This window comes from Argopecten irradians, chromosome 1 (genome assembly GCF_041381155.1).
Source record: "Argopecten irradians isolate NY chromosome 1, Ai_NY, whole genome shotgun sequence".
Classification (NCBI taxonomy): domain Eukaryota; kingdom Metazoa; phylum Mollusca; class Bivalvia; order Pectinida; family Pectinidae; genus Argopecten; species Argopecten irradians.
In genome coordinates, this window is record NC_091134.1 from 12948483 (window position 1) to 12965659 (window position 17177).

General features: G+C 32.2%; 1 protein-coding gene across 7 annotated transcripts in view; it reads right to left on the reverse strand.

Annotated features, from left to right (window-relative positions):
* The window catches only part of LOC138318080 (multiple epidermal growth factor-like domains protein 6), a 163694-nt gene that overhangs the window by 50372 nt on the left and 96145 nt on the right, over window positions 1–17177 (reverse strand). For all 7 annotated transcript variants that reach the window (XR_011207837.1, XM_069260205.1, XM_069260214.1 and 4 more), the window contains exon 4: window positions 17029–17133. Coding sequence is in view for 6 of the 7 variants with exons in the window: in XM_069260205.1 (XP_069116306.1) it covers window positions 17029–17133 (105 nt within the window). In the remaining variant the exon portion in view is untranslated. The remainder of the gene's footprint in view (window positions 1–17028; window positions 17134–17177) is intronic.

The window sequence follows — 17177 nt, forward strand, 5'->3', positions numbered from 1 at the left end:
GAAGTTTTCATTTTTTTTTTTTTTTTTTACATATGAAATTCTGAGGAAGAATCTGCTTTACATCTCTAGGTGTAGTATGCAAGTAATGGAATAAGAAACAACCCTGTCTAGAATTTAAAGAAAGCTTACAATATGTTTGAAGACTTGAAACTATATGATATAACTCCAACACGTGTGCTGCCAATGAGGTTTTAAGCCTCAATTTGTTACCGCCATCACAAACAAGTATACATTTATACCATTAAACTGAAGCTCAATACATACAGCTTTGAAATTTCGTATGGCTTCCATTGACAAATCCAGACAAATTGAAAACTTTGAAGGATTTCTGGACCCCTTCTGTATATAGCAACTATAGATTTCTGCAGTTGGGGGGGGTGCGTTATTATTACTTTATTTGCAGTTTCCTGAAATCAATGAATTTAAACACCAGGGAAATATGTTGAGTTCTATTAATGTTATATTAGGGCTAACATTGTAGTTGACAGTGGAATTTGTGTACTACGAAATTAATACCTCAGTGAATATGTTCCATTAGGAAAACCATGAAATATACACTGGTAATTGTGCCACGTTAATTAAAGCACTATATATAGCTCAAAGTTCAAGGTTTTTTTTTTACTGTTTTGAGCAGTTTCAAGTTTTCCCAATACCATATTTTACCATTTTGAGCAGTTTCAAGCTTTCCCAATACCATATTTTACCATTGTGAGCAGCTTCAAGCTTTCCCAATACCATATTTTGCCATTTTGAGCAGTTTCAAGCTTTCCCAATACCATATTTTACCATTGTGAGCAGCTTCAAGCTTTCCCAATACCATATTTTACCATTTTGAACAGTTTCAAGCTTTCCCAATACTATGTTTTGCCATTTTGAACAGTTTCAAGTTTTCCCAATACCATATTTTACCATTTTAGGAGCTTCAAATTTTCCAAATACTTAGTCTGTTTTACCATTTTGAACAGTTTCAACCTTTCCCAATACTATATGTTGTAATGTTTTGAACACCAAAGTTGATTTCAGAGTGACTCTCTTCATCATAGAATAGCATTCAGAACTTAATTTCAATTAGATGAAGCACCCTGTGACCTTGGTGCTATGATGCTAATTGTGTTTGATGGTGAAAGAGGGCAGCTAGATTGAGGTTTCCTTGGAGTATTTGATGGCTTTGTCTGTGGTTATTGGTGTAAATTATACATACAACATCATTAGGCATGTAAATAGAATCTATAGGTCTATATAGGTTGATGTCTCCATCTTGTAATTATCCTCCTATTAACCTCCTTTACCTTCAAGACACAACAAATCCAAAGATAAATGTTTCTCAATGATAAATCAATATAGATGACTTTTTAAGTATCACTCCAGCTTCTGGCACCTTTTCTAGAAACAAATCTGGTAACATTTTATATGCATGCTTTCAAGAAAATGTCAATTCAATTTTAATTCTATAGCACCATATTCTATGTAATCTTAACATAAATAAAATGTGTTTTATTTACTAGAAATGTGACATCCTAGGCCAATTCCCATACAAGATTAAGTTTGAATGGTTTAACATCCTATCAACAGCTAGGGACATGTCAGGTTTGGAAGGGGATTGGGAGTTCTAGAAGAAAAATCACCAACCATCTTAACCACTCTTCCAGGCACTCCCGTTTCCTCCCACACTAAGACCCCTTGTGCACTAATACAGAGAGGCCATCGAAATAAGCTTAAGTTGTATAACTAGTTTTGCAATTGATGTAAAATAAATAAAGTTTATATTTAATCATAATGTTTTGAAAAACATATGTTTTCCTATTGCTTGGGAATTCAGTAATCTATGTAGTTAAAAGTTATAATGTTCAAGACATTGCTTTAGCTAATTTGAAAATTCCAGGAAAGCATTAAATCAGGATTGTATTACATGTCTTTACTCATTTTTTTTTAAAAATCTATGATTTAATATTTACATCTACATGTATGTGAAAATGTAGCTCGAAATACTCTGGCCCTGACACCGGACTTAGACATTATGACAGATAGATATCAGCTGGTTTAGGGCCAGAGCGCACTTTTCAGCTACATATTTATATCAAAACGCGGAATAAGCTAACATTGTTTGGTATTGGGCCAGGCCATCTCCGATTCAGACTGACCACCAAGAAGCACCACTTACCTAAGACTGTTCAACAAATGAATATTATATCTACCCAAATATAGCAATCCGTCGAGATTAATGATGATATGAATACGAGAAAATGCCGACAAACGACGAGGGAAATTTAAAGTTGCAGAAAAGAACCTACTGTGTTGACACTATAGAACGTGCATGCGTGGTGAAATGGATGGCTATGAGTAGATAAATTATTCATTTGTTGGAAAGACCAAGGTAAGTGACGTTTCTCGGTGGTTATATTTTGTAAGTAGTCTGAAACGGAGATGACCTGGCCAAATACCAAACCGTGTCGGCTTATTCAACGTTTTGGTATAGCAGTGCACTCTGGCCCTAAACCAGACGATCTATCTGTCATAATGTCTAAGTCTGGTGTAAGGGCCATAGAACCTTGGGCTAGTGAAAATGATGCAACCATAAAGACCTTAATGGATGAAGATTTCCAAAAGGACCTCGGGCTTGATTATTGAGTTGGCATATAGAGTGCCTACTACTGCTATTGTGTCCACAAAAATACTAGACGTTGGAGAGACAGCCATCTTTAATATTCCATAATCATAGACTAAAGATGCTAATATGTTTTCTGATAATTATGTAATGCCAGATTTTATCCTCATTTGAACGTCTAGACCGCTAAGCTGAAGGCATTAGACATTTTTTTAAAGCTGTGCTATAGCACAAAGTAGTTCCTGAGATAACTCAATATCACCCCTGAAGATGTATTTAGATTCTGCTTGATCAAAGAATGGAACAGTTCATTATAAAATTTCAGGGGTGAAAAAGTTAAGACAAAAGAGAAAATCTATTCTGGTTTAGAAATATAATTAAAAATACTTCTGAACTGTAAAATGCCTTTAATGGAAGTAAAAAAATCTTTAAGCTTGATGAAAGCGAATTATTCTTACTTTATTAAAAATGAAACGGAAAAAATCAATATTGAAGACCTATATATTATGGCTCGATATAAAATATGTGGGCCAATATTTAATTTTTCAAATAATATGTTATGATAAATATAAAGATGTCTTCAAAATTATAAATGGTTATAATACCAGATTTCAAATTAAACATCACATACTGTATTCGACCAAATAAACGCCCATGTCCCTATAAGCCCTCCTCCCTCTTTTTGAGGCCTGCCCAGGCATAGATAAGGACCAAAACTACATAAAACGGTATAAATTTGCAATAATTTTGACTTATTAGCACCTTTTCATTTTTATCAATTTTCAAGCGCGCTGGGCGCTTATTGGGTCGAATACGGTATATGTATTGAATTTTAGGCAAAAATATTGAAAAGTTGACAGATCCTTTCCATGTATCTATCGATCGATAAAATGTTGTGCGTTTAAAGACTACACATATGGATATACATGAGGCCTTTTACTGAGATAGGACTTCACAAGATGATCTATATACACCATACACCTCAAAGACAATAGATATACAGCCTGAAAGAGTTCATCTTTACTGTTTCTGATATCACCCTTATATGAGGTCTGAACTTAAAATGAGATGGTTTCAATATTTAAATTTTTTGTGCAAAAGGATATAATTTAAGATTTAAGACAGATAGCTAACTATACAACTTTCTTTCTTTTTTTTCTTTTTTTAAATTGCCGACTCAAGAGTGATTCCAATGTGAATCATAGAAATCTTTTGAGTTTAAAGACTATCTGATTCTACCTGTTTATTCTTAAAAACATAGTCCTGCACTAATCCTTAAAGATGCTCCACCGCCGACAGAGCATAAATGATACTCATCATTTGAACAATTATTGGTGTTTAATCGTGTACATATATGTCTAATTAACACAAAAAATAATATAACATCATTTATTTTGCCTTTGGTGCATGCACAATCAGTACTTCATTCCATATAGGATATAGTGCCATGGATTTTTTTCGGGATGCAATTAATTATTTTTCATATTTTTAACTTAAAAAAAGTAAAATTAGAAGCTCGAACTTTTAAATGGTGGTAATGGTGTAAAGTAAGTAATGTTTGTAACTGAATAAAAATACTAAATTGTCTGCTCCTGTTTTTGATAGTGAAAAAATACCATTTGACAGCGGTGGAGCATCTTTAAGCTGATTTATTAATAAACCATACTTCAGCTTATATATATTGACAAAAGTAAGCAATCCTAGACAACATATCTATATATTACCTCCCTTTAATAGAGTAAGTGTATGATAATACACTGATGTGCTGAATATCATTTTGAATCATGAAAAGTACATAATTTGCCTCCCCTCATTTTTTTACCAAATGACGAATCACGATTTGAGATTACATTATGTTGTTGTTATTCCACATAATTTGTAGCACTTGGACAATATAATTGAAACAAACTCTTGCAAATTATCTCCCTTTAAAGTGAAAAAATAAAGTGCATGAAATACCTGGAAATTAATATATAGGGCCTAAACATATTTTATCTCCTTTATGTAGCCCTATTGGGAGATAATCAAGGAAAAGTGTTTTTATAAACATGTAAATCCAAACGGTCTTTATACACAGGTCAAATGTTTTAAAAATGACAATTAGGAACCTAGAAAAAGTGATGTTATTAAGCAGGTGGTTTTTATACAGAGGTAGTAACTCTTTAAGACAGTTTAAACTGTAAATACCAGCTTATCGTAATTCACCATACATCTATATATTTTGTCACTAAAACAATTTTGAAAAGTATAGGATATTTATTGTATTGGGTGATATGCCCTTTTAATGTAATACATGTATCATAGTTTACAAGAAGACAAATTGTATCTAAAACCCAATAAACTTTAATATTATTGTCTGCAAGTCTATTACCTATAGATATACACATGTAGACAAGAATAAATTTCTTCGAGCATGATTGACTGTAGAATTATCTCTAGTAGTTTTTTATGGTAATTTAGCAATATGCAATTTTTTTTTGCTATGGCCATTAATTTTTTGGCAGCCATTTTAATTTTATCTTTATCATTGGTAAGTTGAAACATATATTATGCAAGATCAGGGTCTCCAGTCTATAAATAAAAACACACTACGCCTCATTCATGTTATGAATGTGCCATGCTGAACTTGTACTTAATACATGTACTTTGTAATCAACTTACTGTATTTAAAAACATGATAATGTAGGCAGTGTTCTACATACATGTAGTTATTACTAAAACTCCCATAACATGAACTTAATTTACCCAATAACCTAGTTAAACCAATTCCTTGAATCATCTTGGTCGTCTCTTACCAACACTGAAGTAATTTCACTGCCAATCGTAAAATACTACAAAACATGCAGAGATACATATAATATCATGTTATCATCAATTATTTTTTATTTTTTCAATAAAAAAAATCTTGATCATGCTGATCAGTCAAAATATCCTGTTGAGATCTATCACCAATCTTACAAGGTTACCTCCCTTGTTTTACCCTTATCAGATGACCTAATAACTGGTAGCTTAATTGACTACTACATATTTTGATTGAGAATTTTGTATGGTATCTTTATTACTGAAATTTGTCAGACGTCCTATCTATTGAAATATTTTCCGTCCATTTATATAGAGTTACCTCCCCTTGTTACACTCTCTCGGATGGTACCAGTTTCATTTTTGAACTGAGAATATGGTTTGATTATCAATGCCTGATGATTGACCTATCAATTAAGAACAAAGACCATAATAGAAGCTTTCCCAAGTATACAAAATGCTCCAGTGTGATTTTAGGTTTGTACATAAACATTTAAGGGAATTCTGGGATATCTATAATAAAACCTGTCGTGTCTCCTTGTGATAGTATAGAATTGTTGTCAACTTTAAAGCGCTATCTTACTGAAATATACAGCTGATTTGCAGTATACCCAAACCAGTGGTCATGTTTTAAAGACTGTTTGGAGACATTTCCAAAAAGGTCAAACACATCAGGTCAAAAGGGAAGCCAAAATTCGCAATAGAATAGGTTTGAAAAAATTATCTATGTCATAGACAACAGACAACAGAATAATCTCATAATGTTACCATTTCACTACTTAAGATTATTAAAATGCTTTCAATGAATGCCTTAAAAATATTACATATGATTTTATAAACCAGGATTGTTGTATATACTTTAAAGACCTTTCTCAAATTATATGCATGCCTGACATTCCTAATTCAGATCGAGGCTTAGTGAGCACGGGCACTGTAGCAACGTATATACAATTAATGCAATATATCTTACAAAACAAACCACATTGCTGTTCAATGTCATAAACATAGGATTAATTGCTCATTTTCATCATTCTTTATACTGAAGTCTCATACTGAAGTGTAAAAGAATGTTGATTATCAACATAGGCAGAGAAAAAGTCCATAATGTTGAAGAACATTGTAGATTTATCTGCATAATATTACATCACATTTTATATGTTTTTACCATCAGTTATTTATTTGTTTACATGTGTAATTTGTTTCCACACATTTAAGTACAAGAGTGGAGAATTTCATACAAGTGTTTTACATAAATGGAACAAATATCAAATTAAATGTTTAGTTCTTTACCGTAATTTTCTAAGTGAATGTGCCTATTGATATATACATGCATAACCTTTCCTGAAGATGAAACAACACTTTTTGTGCATTATCACGAGGACACTAATTTTAGAGCTGATAAAAGTGATCTATTTAAATGTCAGTTATTAGAGTGAATTATTTCTAAAACTAACATCTTAAATTCATATTTTTCTGCTAGATATTGAAGAGCTGAAATAAAGTGGCTGAATATAATGATTTATGGACATCAATAATCAAATTTGAAGAAGGGTTCAATTCTTTAGAAGAAAACCAAATATATTTACTGAAATGATCTTATTTACGATATGTTCTATAATTGCATGAAAAATTAAGGCTTTCAATTGCAACCCCACTTTTTATTAATCATTTTATTTAAGTGATTTTTATAGGATATGTATTTTGTGATCACAACTTCAGGGATAATTTTAGAGTGGTCCTTTGGACTATGATTCTTAGATTTTGAAAACGATCCCAATTTTTCAGGAAATTTCTTAATATTTCTTTCAATTTCAACAAATTTTATTTCAAATATTATTTGGATTGAACAACAGGCATAGCCTATATAAGTTCTCTCCCTAATCTCTTAATATTTCTTTGTTAATAGCCCCTCAACAATAGTCAAATACTTAAAAATGACCCACACATATTTTAGTTAAAATGATCCTTGCAGCATCCTCAATATATCAAGTACTTGTAATGTACTTTTATTTTGTGATACATGTACAGGAAAGCCTATCTAAAACCAAAAGTGCAATGAGAAAATGGGCTTTGTAGCCAAGTGGTCACAACAAAAGGTCATATAATGTAAAATTAACCATTTTGTTTGTGCCATAAAGAAATTGGTCTTATTAAGCAGGTGGTCGTTATACAGAGATAGTCATTAAGGAATGCTTTACTTTAAATACAAATATTATTTGTTTGCAATATCGTGAACATCATTGGATTGTTTGTCATTGTTCACACGTCATAGACAAAGGGTGATTATTGGAGTAAATAAGGATTGGTAAAAGGGGCAGCCAGAGCTAGGTGAAATTTGTGATAACAACTTAATTTATGTATACCTTAATAGGGAAATTAATGGCAAAAACGTGATCAGAGGGGACAGCTGTTAAATATAAACAGACTGGGACCCAAATACTGGCCTAAAGGGAATAAGGGGAAGGCAACTTGAGACTCTGATAATGAAGGTTAGGAATCAGGATTGTTGTATATACTTTATAGTATTAAGTTTGAATCTTCTTACAATGTATCAGGGACTGGTAAAATTTGACCTTTGTCTAGGTCAGGTAAAAAACAAGATGTTGTAGATAAGGATATAATGTATCAAATTTGGGCCACAATTTGACAGATTAAATGCTGTTTAGGATGCCGAACCACGCCTCACAACTCCCAGCCCATCTAATCATTTCACCATTAAATGGTAATGTGACTCTCCGAAGAACTCTGACTGTATTAAGTAACCATTACTGTATAACTGGTTAAAGGAATTTTCTTCAGATAGCTGCAGGATGATAATATATGATATCAACCGATACACTCTCCATTTATAGACTCGATCTTCTTCTGTTTTTGAGTCGATTAGATTAAAATACACATGTGGTCTTATTTTTCTGACATAAAAAATTCCGAATCAGAAATTTAAAACAATTTTATCATGTATGCACTCAAATGGATAAGAAACAATTATTATTTTTGACTTCAAATTCAGAGAAATCTACATAATGAATAAACAATTTTTCTATTTTTGAAAGCGTAATCTGTTGGTTTGATTAGTGTAATGCCCTTTTAACAGCCAGGACCATTTATGGAAGTAATTCATGGTGGAGGAAAGTAAGAGTACCCAGAGAAAAACCACAGACCAGCCTGCTTGTCAGTACCTGGCAAACGCCCCACATGGAATTTGAACAAGCAAACCAGAGGTGGATCGAGGGCTTATGGTAATTATGTTGGAACATCTTGACCTCTTGCATCGTGACCGAAAAGATTTCAAAAACTTTCAAAAAAAATGTATGTAAAGCAAGAATGCCACAATGCCTCAAATCTAACTTTGATGGGACAAGACAGAATTGGAGACGACAGGACAAGACATAAATAGAAGGAGGGGCTGTGGACATACACTGTTACAAAGATATGCTTCAAATTTAATTGAAAGAGAAAAAAGCATGGCCTTTACAGTCGTAATTCTAAGTGAACATTATACAGTTCCTTTTACAGGAAAATTGAAAAGGGCAAAAATTGGAACCAATTGAAATATAAATTACATTTGAATGATGAGTGTATCACATGTCCAGTTAATTTCAGTAAAGAGGAAATATAATTAGGTTGTCTCAATTCTAACAAGGCCTTAACTTTAACTTCTGTCGCCGCTCTAATGGATTTCACTTGTCATACGTGGAGACCTGACCACGAGGGAGTACTGAGGTATCACAATTTTAAATCTTATTTTTATCATATTTCTATCATTTGCCGATCACGTTCTGATTGATGGAGTCGATACTCGACAAATTTAAAGTCACCAGTCATAATTGGCGACGTGTACCCTAGATACTGATTTTCCTGTCCGTCTACATGGGTGAAACTCATTCGTAACAAAGAGCTTTTATATTTTCTTGTCGTTTGATATCAGAGAAGCGTAAATCATATTTTAACAATAATTTTGATAGATAATCTTGCAAAGAGGATGTACTATAGAAATGTTTTTGATTGATTTCATAAAGAAAAGAAGACAAGTTTAACTGGAAACATATAGATTATATGATAAGAGGTCAAATGCATTCATTTTGCTTTCATTTTCATTTGATTAAAATCATTTTCTGTTCTTTTCTTAATCAGAATTGAAAAGGGTTAAAAAGTTCAGAATTAATAGGCTTTAGGTCACCCCATTGATCAAAATAGGGACTATTCTGATTGAAGTGTTGATAAAGAAAAAACACTTTTAAAATCTCATTATCAAAAAAATCTATATTTCCTTTAAGTTTCAGACATTAGAATCTTTTTGTAAAATTGAAACACTCACTTGAGTAAACTAACTCTTCAATTTCATTGTGCTTTATAAAAACTATCCTCAAACTGTTTGAAACATTTGATAGAATAGATAAATTTGAAAATTTTATAAGCTAGTCTTCAAAAAACACCGCTTATCATATCATTATTTTGAAATTAATACTTTGAACTAATTCAATGATTCAATACAAATGTATAGTGAGTTCATAATTAACCCCTTTTCCTAATACCAATCTTGAAATTCTATAAAACCCAGTACCCGTGATATAATTTGCGAGTTATTTCCCTTGATGTCACTGTAAGTTGGCTACTGATGACAGTGTTGATACTGTAAATAATCTTTTTTTTTGATGAATCGATAATGTAGCAAGTATAACTATAATACAGTTCGGCATTCTTAATTTTGTTGTGTAATATCATCCATAATCGAACATTATGTAAGCAGTCCGGAGGACCTGGAGAAAAACCACCAACATACTTATAGTCCATATCAGAGTCGTATATAACTCAGAGGTATTGGACAAGCTGATGGCAAAATTATGGACATATTCTTATGCACTACTCAGCCATTAAATAAATAGATTCAATTAAGTAAATCCGCTAGAATGAAATTAAAAATAATATTTATACAGTGGTATATATGTAATGCAAAAGTATTACCGGCGCCATACTGGTCCCCTTTCTTACCCTCTAACTTAGAAATACATATTCTTTTGATAATACAGATATCAAAGTGTCAAATGTCGGCAAAAGATAGCATCAGAATTTAGGTGTGAAAGAATTAAAACAATTTGTGTTAACTCGATGACAGCGTTTTATCTGGTGACGATCCTTGAACAATTAGCTCACTAATTATATCGATATCCGCATACTTCAGAACCAAAACCTCAAAATTACCCAGCTGTATCGATGTGCGACCATTTATTATGGTTAATTATCATACAATCAAAGGACAAATATTGTTTGCAACTGTACTCAACGACCTTCAAAAATTTCCCATTTCTCAATGGAGAATATTCAGTGTGTTAAATTGAAACAAGATGTTATATTCTGAAATCAGTGCACTCGATGACCTTGACATTAAGCATGATTACCAGGGCTCGTGATGAAAGATAATTGTAAACATTAAATATATGTATTAGATAGAATCACCATGACTTAAATACTTTACACCACAGGGCACTGCAAAAAATAAATATGTCAGGGGTGTAAAAACACAATAATATATATTATAAATTAAAACTCAAATTTTACATTTTTTTTTATCTCAGAGGTGTCGATAACTCGACCTTGCTCTACTAAAAATCTTTTGGACTGTTCTTTAGAAACATTTGAAAACCCATTTGGTTTTTTTTTTTTTGGCTTTTTCATACTAATGTAAAATTTGATCATTTACATATGTGAGTGTCATAAAAGCCCCTTTATTAAAAGTTTTAAAACTTAAACAGTGAGACCAGGTGGAGCAATCTAATACTAGATTATCTCCCCCTTCAACGAATGAGAATATTTAATATTATTCCTTAAATTGAAAAAAATGGAAAAAAACCTTTTAATTAGCTTAATTATGCATGAAACAAAATTATCTCCCCTTGTATGGATTCTTATCATGAAAAAGTCCTCAGGTATTTCCTATACTTATATAATTGAAATTCTGTTATACTCAATTATTTCCCTTTTTGATAATTTTGTGCCAAACCAATACTGAATTTAATCTAATTTAAGGGTTTTTTTGTGGAAAAAATAAAACGAATATCTTCTTATTTGATTTTGATAATAAATTTTGTAAAGACTTTCAAGCTGCATGAATTTAATTACATTTTGATTGTCTTTTTTATGATTCAGAATTTTGATTTGCCTTTTGCCTAAAATTTGCAAACTTCCATTGATTTTAATGGATTGATCTTATAAAACCAATAACTTTTATCCACACAAAAAAGAACCTTTTAGAATCAGGAGATTACATGTTCTTTTTGTTCTGACTTTATTTTTTTTTTAAATATGGTAATCTGATAATGTGAATGATCTACTTAACGTAAAATATGCATGATAGAATTACAGGAAAGGTTTAGATATCTTAGACAGGATAGACTTCGGCGACATTACTTCTAATGTGTGACGACTGAGGACAGTAAAGTAAAACGTCTACTCAAAACCCACCAAAACAAATGTGTTTTAGATATCAAATAACGCAGAAAATGGATCAGTTCTATACAAGTCTAATATCACACAATTTGTAATGTCATCGACCCAAGATTTCCACATATATTAGAGTCTTTGTATTGAATGTATTAGTTTCATTCCGACGACAATCAAAGAAAATACATAAATTATCTCCCTTGTTTAGGCGAGAAAGTGAGACATTTTGGTTAAACATGATACTTAGAAGTTAAATAGGTAAGTTATACCTATATCTATACTATGTCTCTTATTACAACCTGGAGAACGATAGGTCAGGTACAATTATTGGTCAAATGTATTTTAATCGGTCAGTGCACTCAAAAAATCATTAATTATATTCGTAATGAATATATATGAGCATTATAATAGTAACTATAAGATAGTCAGCGTTCATCATTATTGAAGAAAGGCATAATAGGAAATATTATCATTACTTTAATTACTATAGTGTGTCGAAGAGTAATTCAAATATAAATGTCTATTGTATAGTAAAATTAATACACATTTATAGAAATAATGTGCAAAGTCAATGGACATGAGTGCTAATTATAAGTGGTTAAGATGTCCCAACATTTTACATAATGTACCACATTCAGCCCTCCACCTCTGCATCGCGAGTTCAAATCCTGTGTGGAGCAGCTTTATACCTAATAGTCAGATACTGACCGTAGGTCTGTAGTTTTTCTCTGTACACTAAACCTGGCATGCCTTTTACTTTAATAATCCTGATTGTTAAATCAAGGCGTTTTAATCAATTCAAACCAAGTATTGTTAGTCACATATAATTCTTCGGAGGAAAATATTCTTGAACTTTTAAAGCTCAATTTGTTTTTTATAGAAATTACTTTTTAAAGATTTAATGATTTTTTAATTTCTTTATGGTGTTAAACCAATTTATATATGCATGTACTCCTGTACACGATATCACTTTAAGGATATCATTTATTCGATATCACTTGCAATTCATTCATGTTTCAATTATAGTTAATATGTCTTTGTACTGAAAGGAGAGATATCCATTAAGATTGATTCAAAGCTTACAGTCGTCAGTGTATTTTAGTTTTACAGTCATTATACAATTAAAGTACTGCATAAATGCTATATGACAAAAATACCAAGATTACAGAATTATTTTGCATTTTTCACAATATTGATTATAGATCTTGTTTGAATAACAAAACAAATCATACACTCCGTGTACAGAAGAATTAATGGTGAAATTAATGGGTTTCTCTGTCGTAGAGTTTCCTCGAATGACAGACCATATAAGATATGTCAGACTTATTCACTTCCCGGGAAATAATTCTTAAAAGACAGCATAATAGGATCATGATAATGTCACAAATATTATATTCATCATCATTTTCTAAATGGAGTGGTTATATACGATTTGGTTATTGGAATTCCGCCGTTCCTGTACCCCCGATAATCCATCACACTACACTAGCTTTATGTGCCCGTAAAGAGTAACGGTTTCCCCGTCTAGCTGAATATATTATGTAAATTTACGGAGACATGCGATTCTATGTCTCAAAAGCGTTTAATCATCCTCATCATCTATCTTTTACTGGTTTTTAAATTCACAACAAACATTTTTAATTTGTGGTTTAACTGAAAAGTTCTCAATATAAAACATTTAAAGCATTATGTAATCATTCATTATAAATTAAAGAAAAAGATGCATATCTCAAGGATACATCTTCTTTAAATGTCTTATTCTTAAGGATTATACTGAATAAAAACATCATGCATGTTTTGCTAAATCATCAATTGTTTTCTTGCAGAAATCTGTCTAAATAGAAAAAAAGAAATTCTACAATCAAGATTTTTATGAAAGTGGGTCATATGAAAACTTACTCTATAAATTTTAAAAATGTAATTGTTTATCATGTTGTTTATATTTTTTTAAGATAATTATAATGATGATATCAGTACATTAATTAAGTGAATCTCACATCACTAGACAGTCCTTTTACATGTGTCAACATGTTCAGTTAAGATTTATAAAAATGACTTTTATAAAAAGTGTTAAAATTGAATTTTAAATTGGAGTTTTTGGCTGGGTTTTTGGTAAGACAAATCAAATCATCCCCTATTTAGACTTTATACATGTATTTGATGAGTCAGGGTAAAATCTGTTTATGGTGCACTATTATAGCCAAATTCTGTGCCAAACTTTTTTGTTCAACGAATCCATAAAAAATCTGCTGACAGAAATGTGTTACTTTGACCAAGTAAAACCAGTAACTATAATGATGTAGGTAAGAGATTGGTATGGTCATTTAACCCAACCCTGAAGACACATTTAGACTCTTCTAAATCAAAGACAAGGCCAGTCCATTATGAAACTTCAGGGTTGAATGATTATAAGGATGCTGTAATATGCACATGTAAGGTGTGTAAAGTGTCGAATTTACAAGGTTTCAAATGTCTTGCTCACCATGCAATCACCTGATCATCAAACTTTCTTTTGTATATAATATCTGGGTTAAAGTATATGCTTATTAATGACATTTACTTTGAATAGAAATCTTAGATGCTCCACCGCCAACAGAGCATAAATGACATTCATCATTTGAACAATGCCTAATTAACATAAAAATAACATAAAATAATTTATTTTGCCTTTGGTGCATGCGCAATCATTCCTTCATTCCATTAAGATATAGTGGCACAGAATTTTTTCGGGATGCAATAAATTATTTTTCATATTTTTAACTTGAAGTAAAATTAAAAGCTCAAACTTTTCAATGGTGGTAATGGTGTAAAGTTAGTAACTTCTGTAACTGAAGAAAAATACTAAATCGTCTGCTCCTGTTTTTGATAGTGAAAAAATACCATTTGTCAGCGGTGGAGCATCTTTAAGCTATCTTTTCAAACATGGTTTGTAGATTTTTGTTCATAAAACATAATGTACGAATTTAATGTCAGATTCAGCTGATGATATTGTGATGATATCAAATAAATATGAACATCAAGCTTTTTCATACTTTTCTTGAAATAATAGTCATAACATAAATTGTAAATTGAAGAAAAAAAAAACAAGAAAAAAAATCACCTTTTATAAGCTGAAAACCTTATTGGAACAGGGCCTTAAATTGTCAGGAGTTCTAGTGTAATGCTTATTTATAAACATGGGGGCATTGAATTCAAATTGTTGTACAAAATTCACTGTTTTTTCACATCGGAACCAATTTCAAATCATGAAGAAATTGGACAAGTTTACAAAGTTGTACTCGCGGGCTTATCCATCAAACACATCAAGAACCCAATATTTAGCGAGGTAAATCTAATAACGTTGTTTTTGCACTCAGAAATAACTCTTCCTCTAAGAAGTTACGATTTATATGGAATAGGAGATGGTGTATAAGAGATAAAACACCTCAATTAGCCTTAATCAGATAGCACAAATTTATCCATTATCACCTGCATGGAGTTCGACTGATTCTAGCTGGCCCTCCCAGTACTGGTGAAATCCTTCTATTGTAGGTACCAAGAACTTAGAGCTAAGCATTATCATGCAGTTTGGATGAGGAAACACAAGATATATACAATTGATACACTGTGTGTTGACCACTTGTAGCTCCCTAAAATTCATCTATGAACATACAGTGTCCACCAGAGTTGTCCCAAATCATGACCCCATCATCAGTCACACCCCCTAACACATAGAGTGTCCCTTAAACCATAGCCCTTTAAATACATCCCTCCCAGACCAAAACAGATATCACTTTCGGAAAAGTGAGTCAGAAGGTGATATCTCTTCCGCTACAATAGTAGCTAGAAGGGATGAATTAAACCTCCCAGACCACAGCCTCTAAAACATATACCTAGTGTCCCTCAAACAATAGCCCTTTAAATACATCCCTTCTAAACCCGAAAGCCTCTCTAGCTTAGAAATTTGCTCCCATACAATTTGCAGCCCTGCAATACAACAAACTCTGGTCCCAAAAGTTTCAAAACATGAGTACCACTTATCTCCCTTTCTGAAAAACTGAACCGAAAATAAGGCTATATTTTCATATAACTGTAGGAATACCACAAAGTCTACATCATTCAGTTGATGGACACTTCACATTTACTTACAATTAGTCAGCTGATGATGTAGCTTTAGAAGGTTCTCCATCATTCATCTTCCCTAGATATCATCAACACCACCTTTATAACCCTCGATAGAGTTATCCTGCCCTTTCCACAGAGACCCTTCACTACACTGCCCCCTCCCTTATTCAATAAAATTGCCTTTCCCCTGCTCCCTAATCACTTATATAATTATACTATTTATTCTCCCTGGCTCTCCTCTTCTGAACATGTACCTGAACCCCTAAAATAAAATCCCAGCAGTCCCTCCTCCATCAATATCTGCACCTCTTCAAGTGCAGTACAGTTGCCCTTTAATTAAACCCTTCCCCACTCATGCACTCTCCCTAAAAAGATTTTTTTAAAAATCCCCTGCCCTACCTGGTTGTGACATACATACATAGTCACTATACATAAATATTACCTGAGAAACTCTATGTAGGTCATATATGCTTCCTGACATAAGGAAACCAGCCCTTTAACTTGTAGGGGGATATATACCGCCCTAGCTACATGTGTGGCTAAATGATATGTTGATAGCTATTTAGCACTGACTTATACAGTGAAAGGGTCTCTTGTGATAAGACACACACTCAGCTAAGCCAAGCTTGGGTGTTTTTCAATTTCACTTCCTAAATATGTTTTGTGAATTAAAATTCCTTTTTTACCACTCTGCAGCGAGAAAATCTGTATGGGAGGGACTCAATTTCAACTTAATAAATTCTACATATAAAGGGTGTTTTCTGTATTAAAGGGTCGTCAAGTGGAAATGTGCTCAATTTCTTTTTGCTTTGCTGAAATATGATTTCATTTTGGTAATATCTAGCTACTCCAATAAAAGATGTCGCGGTTGAACTGATAACAAATTATCATAAACGAAGGACCTCCCATTATCAAATTAATTTGCTGAATGTAGTATTTTCATTTTGTTACTTGTGTAATATGAATATGACCATTATGATGCCATGATGTGGTTTTGTAATCTTTTAAAGTCTCATGCTGCATAAATGCACCCCTTGTTGAAGGTGAAATTTCTGGCAAAAATGATCATGTAGACTTACCATATTGGCATCGAGGGCCCTGAAATCCACTTGGACATGTACACATTTGACTGTAGCCCCCTCGACACCGTCCACCATTAAAACAGAAACCTTGGTTACACTGTCCTGAAAATACAAAATACATGAATATATAAACAAATATTGAATAC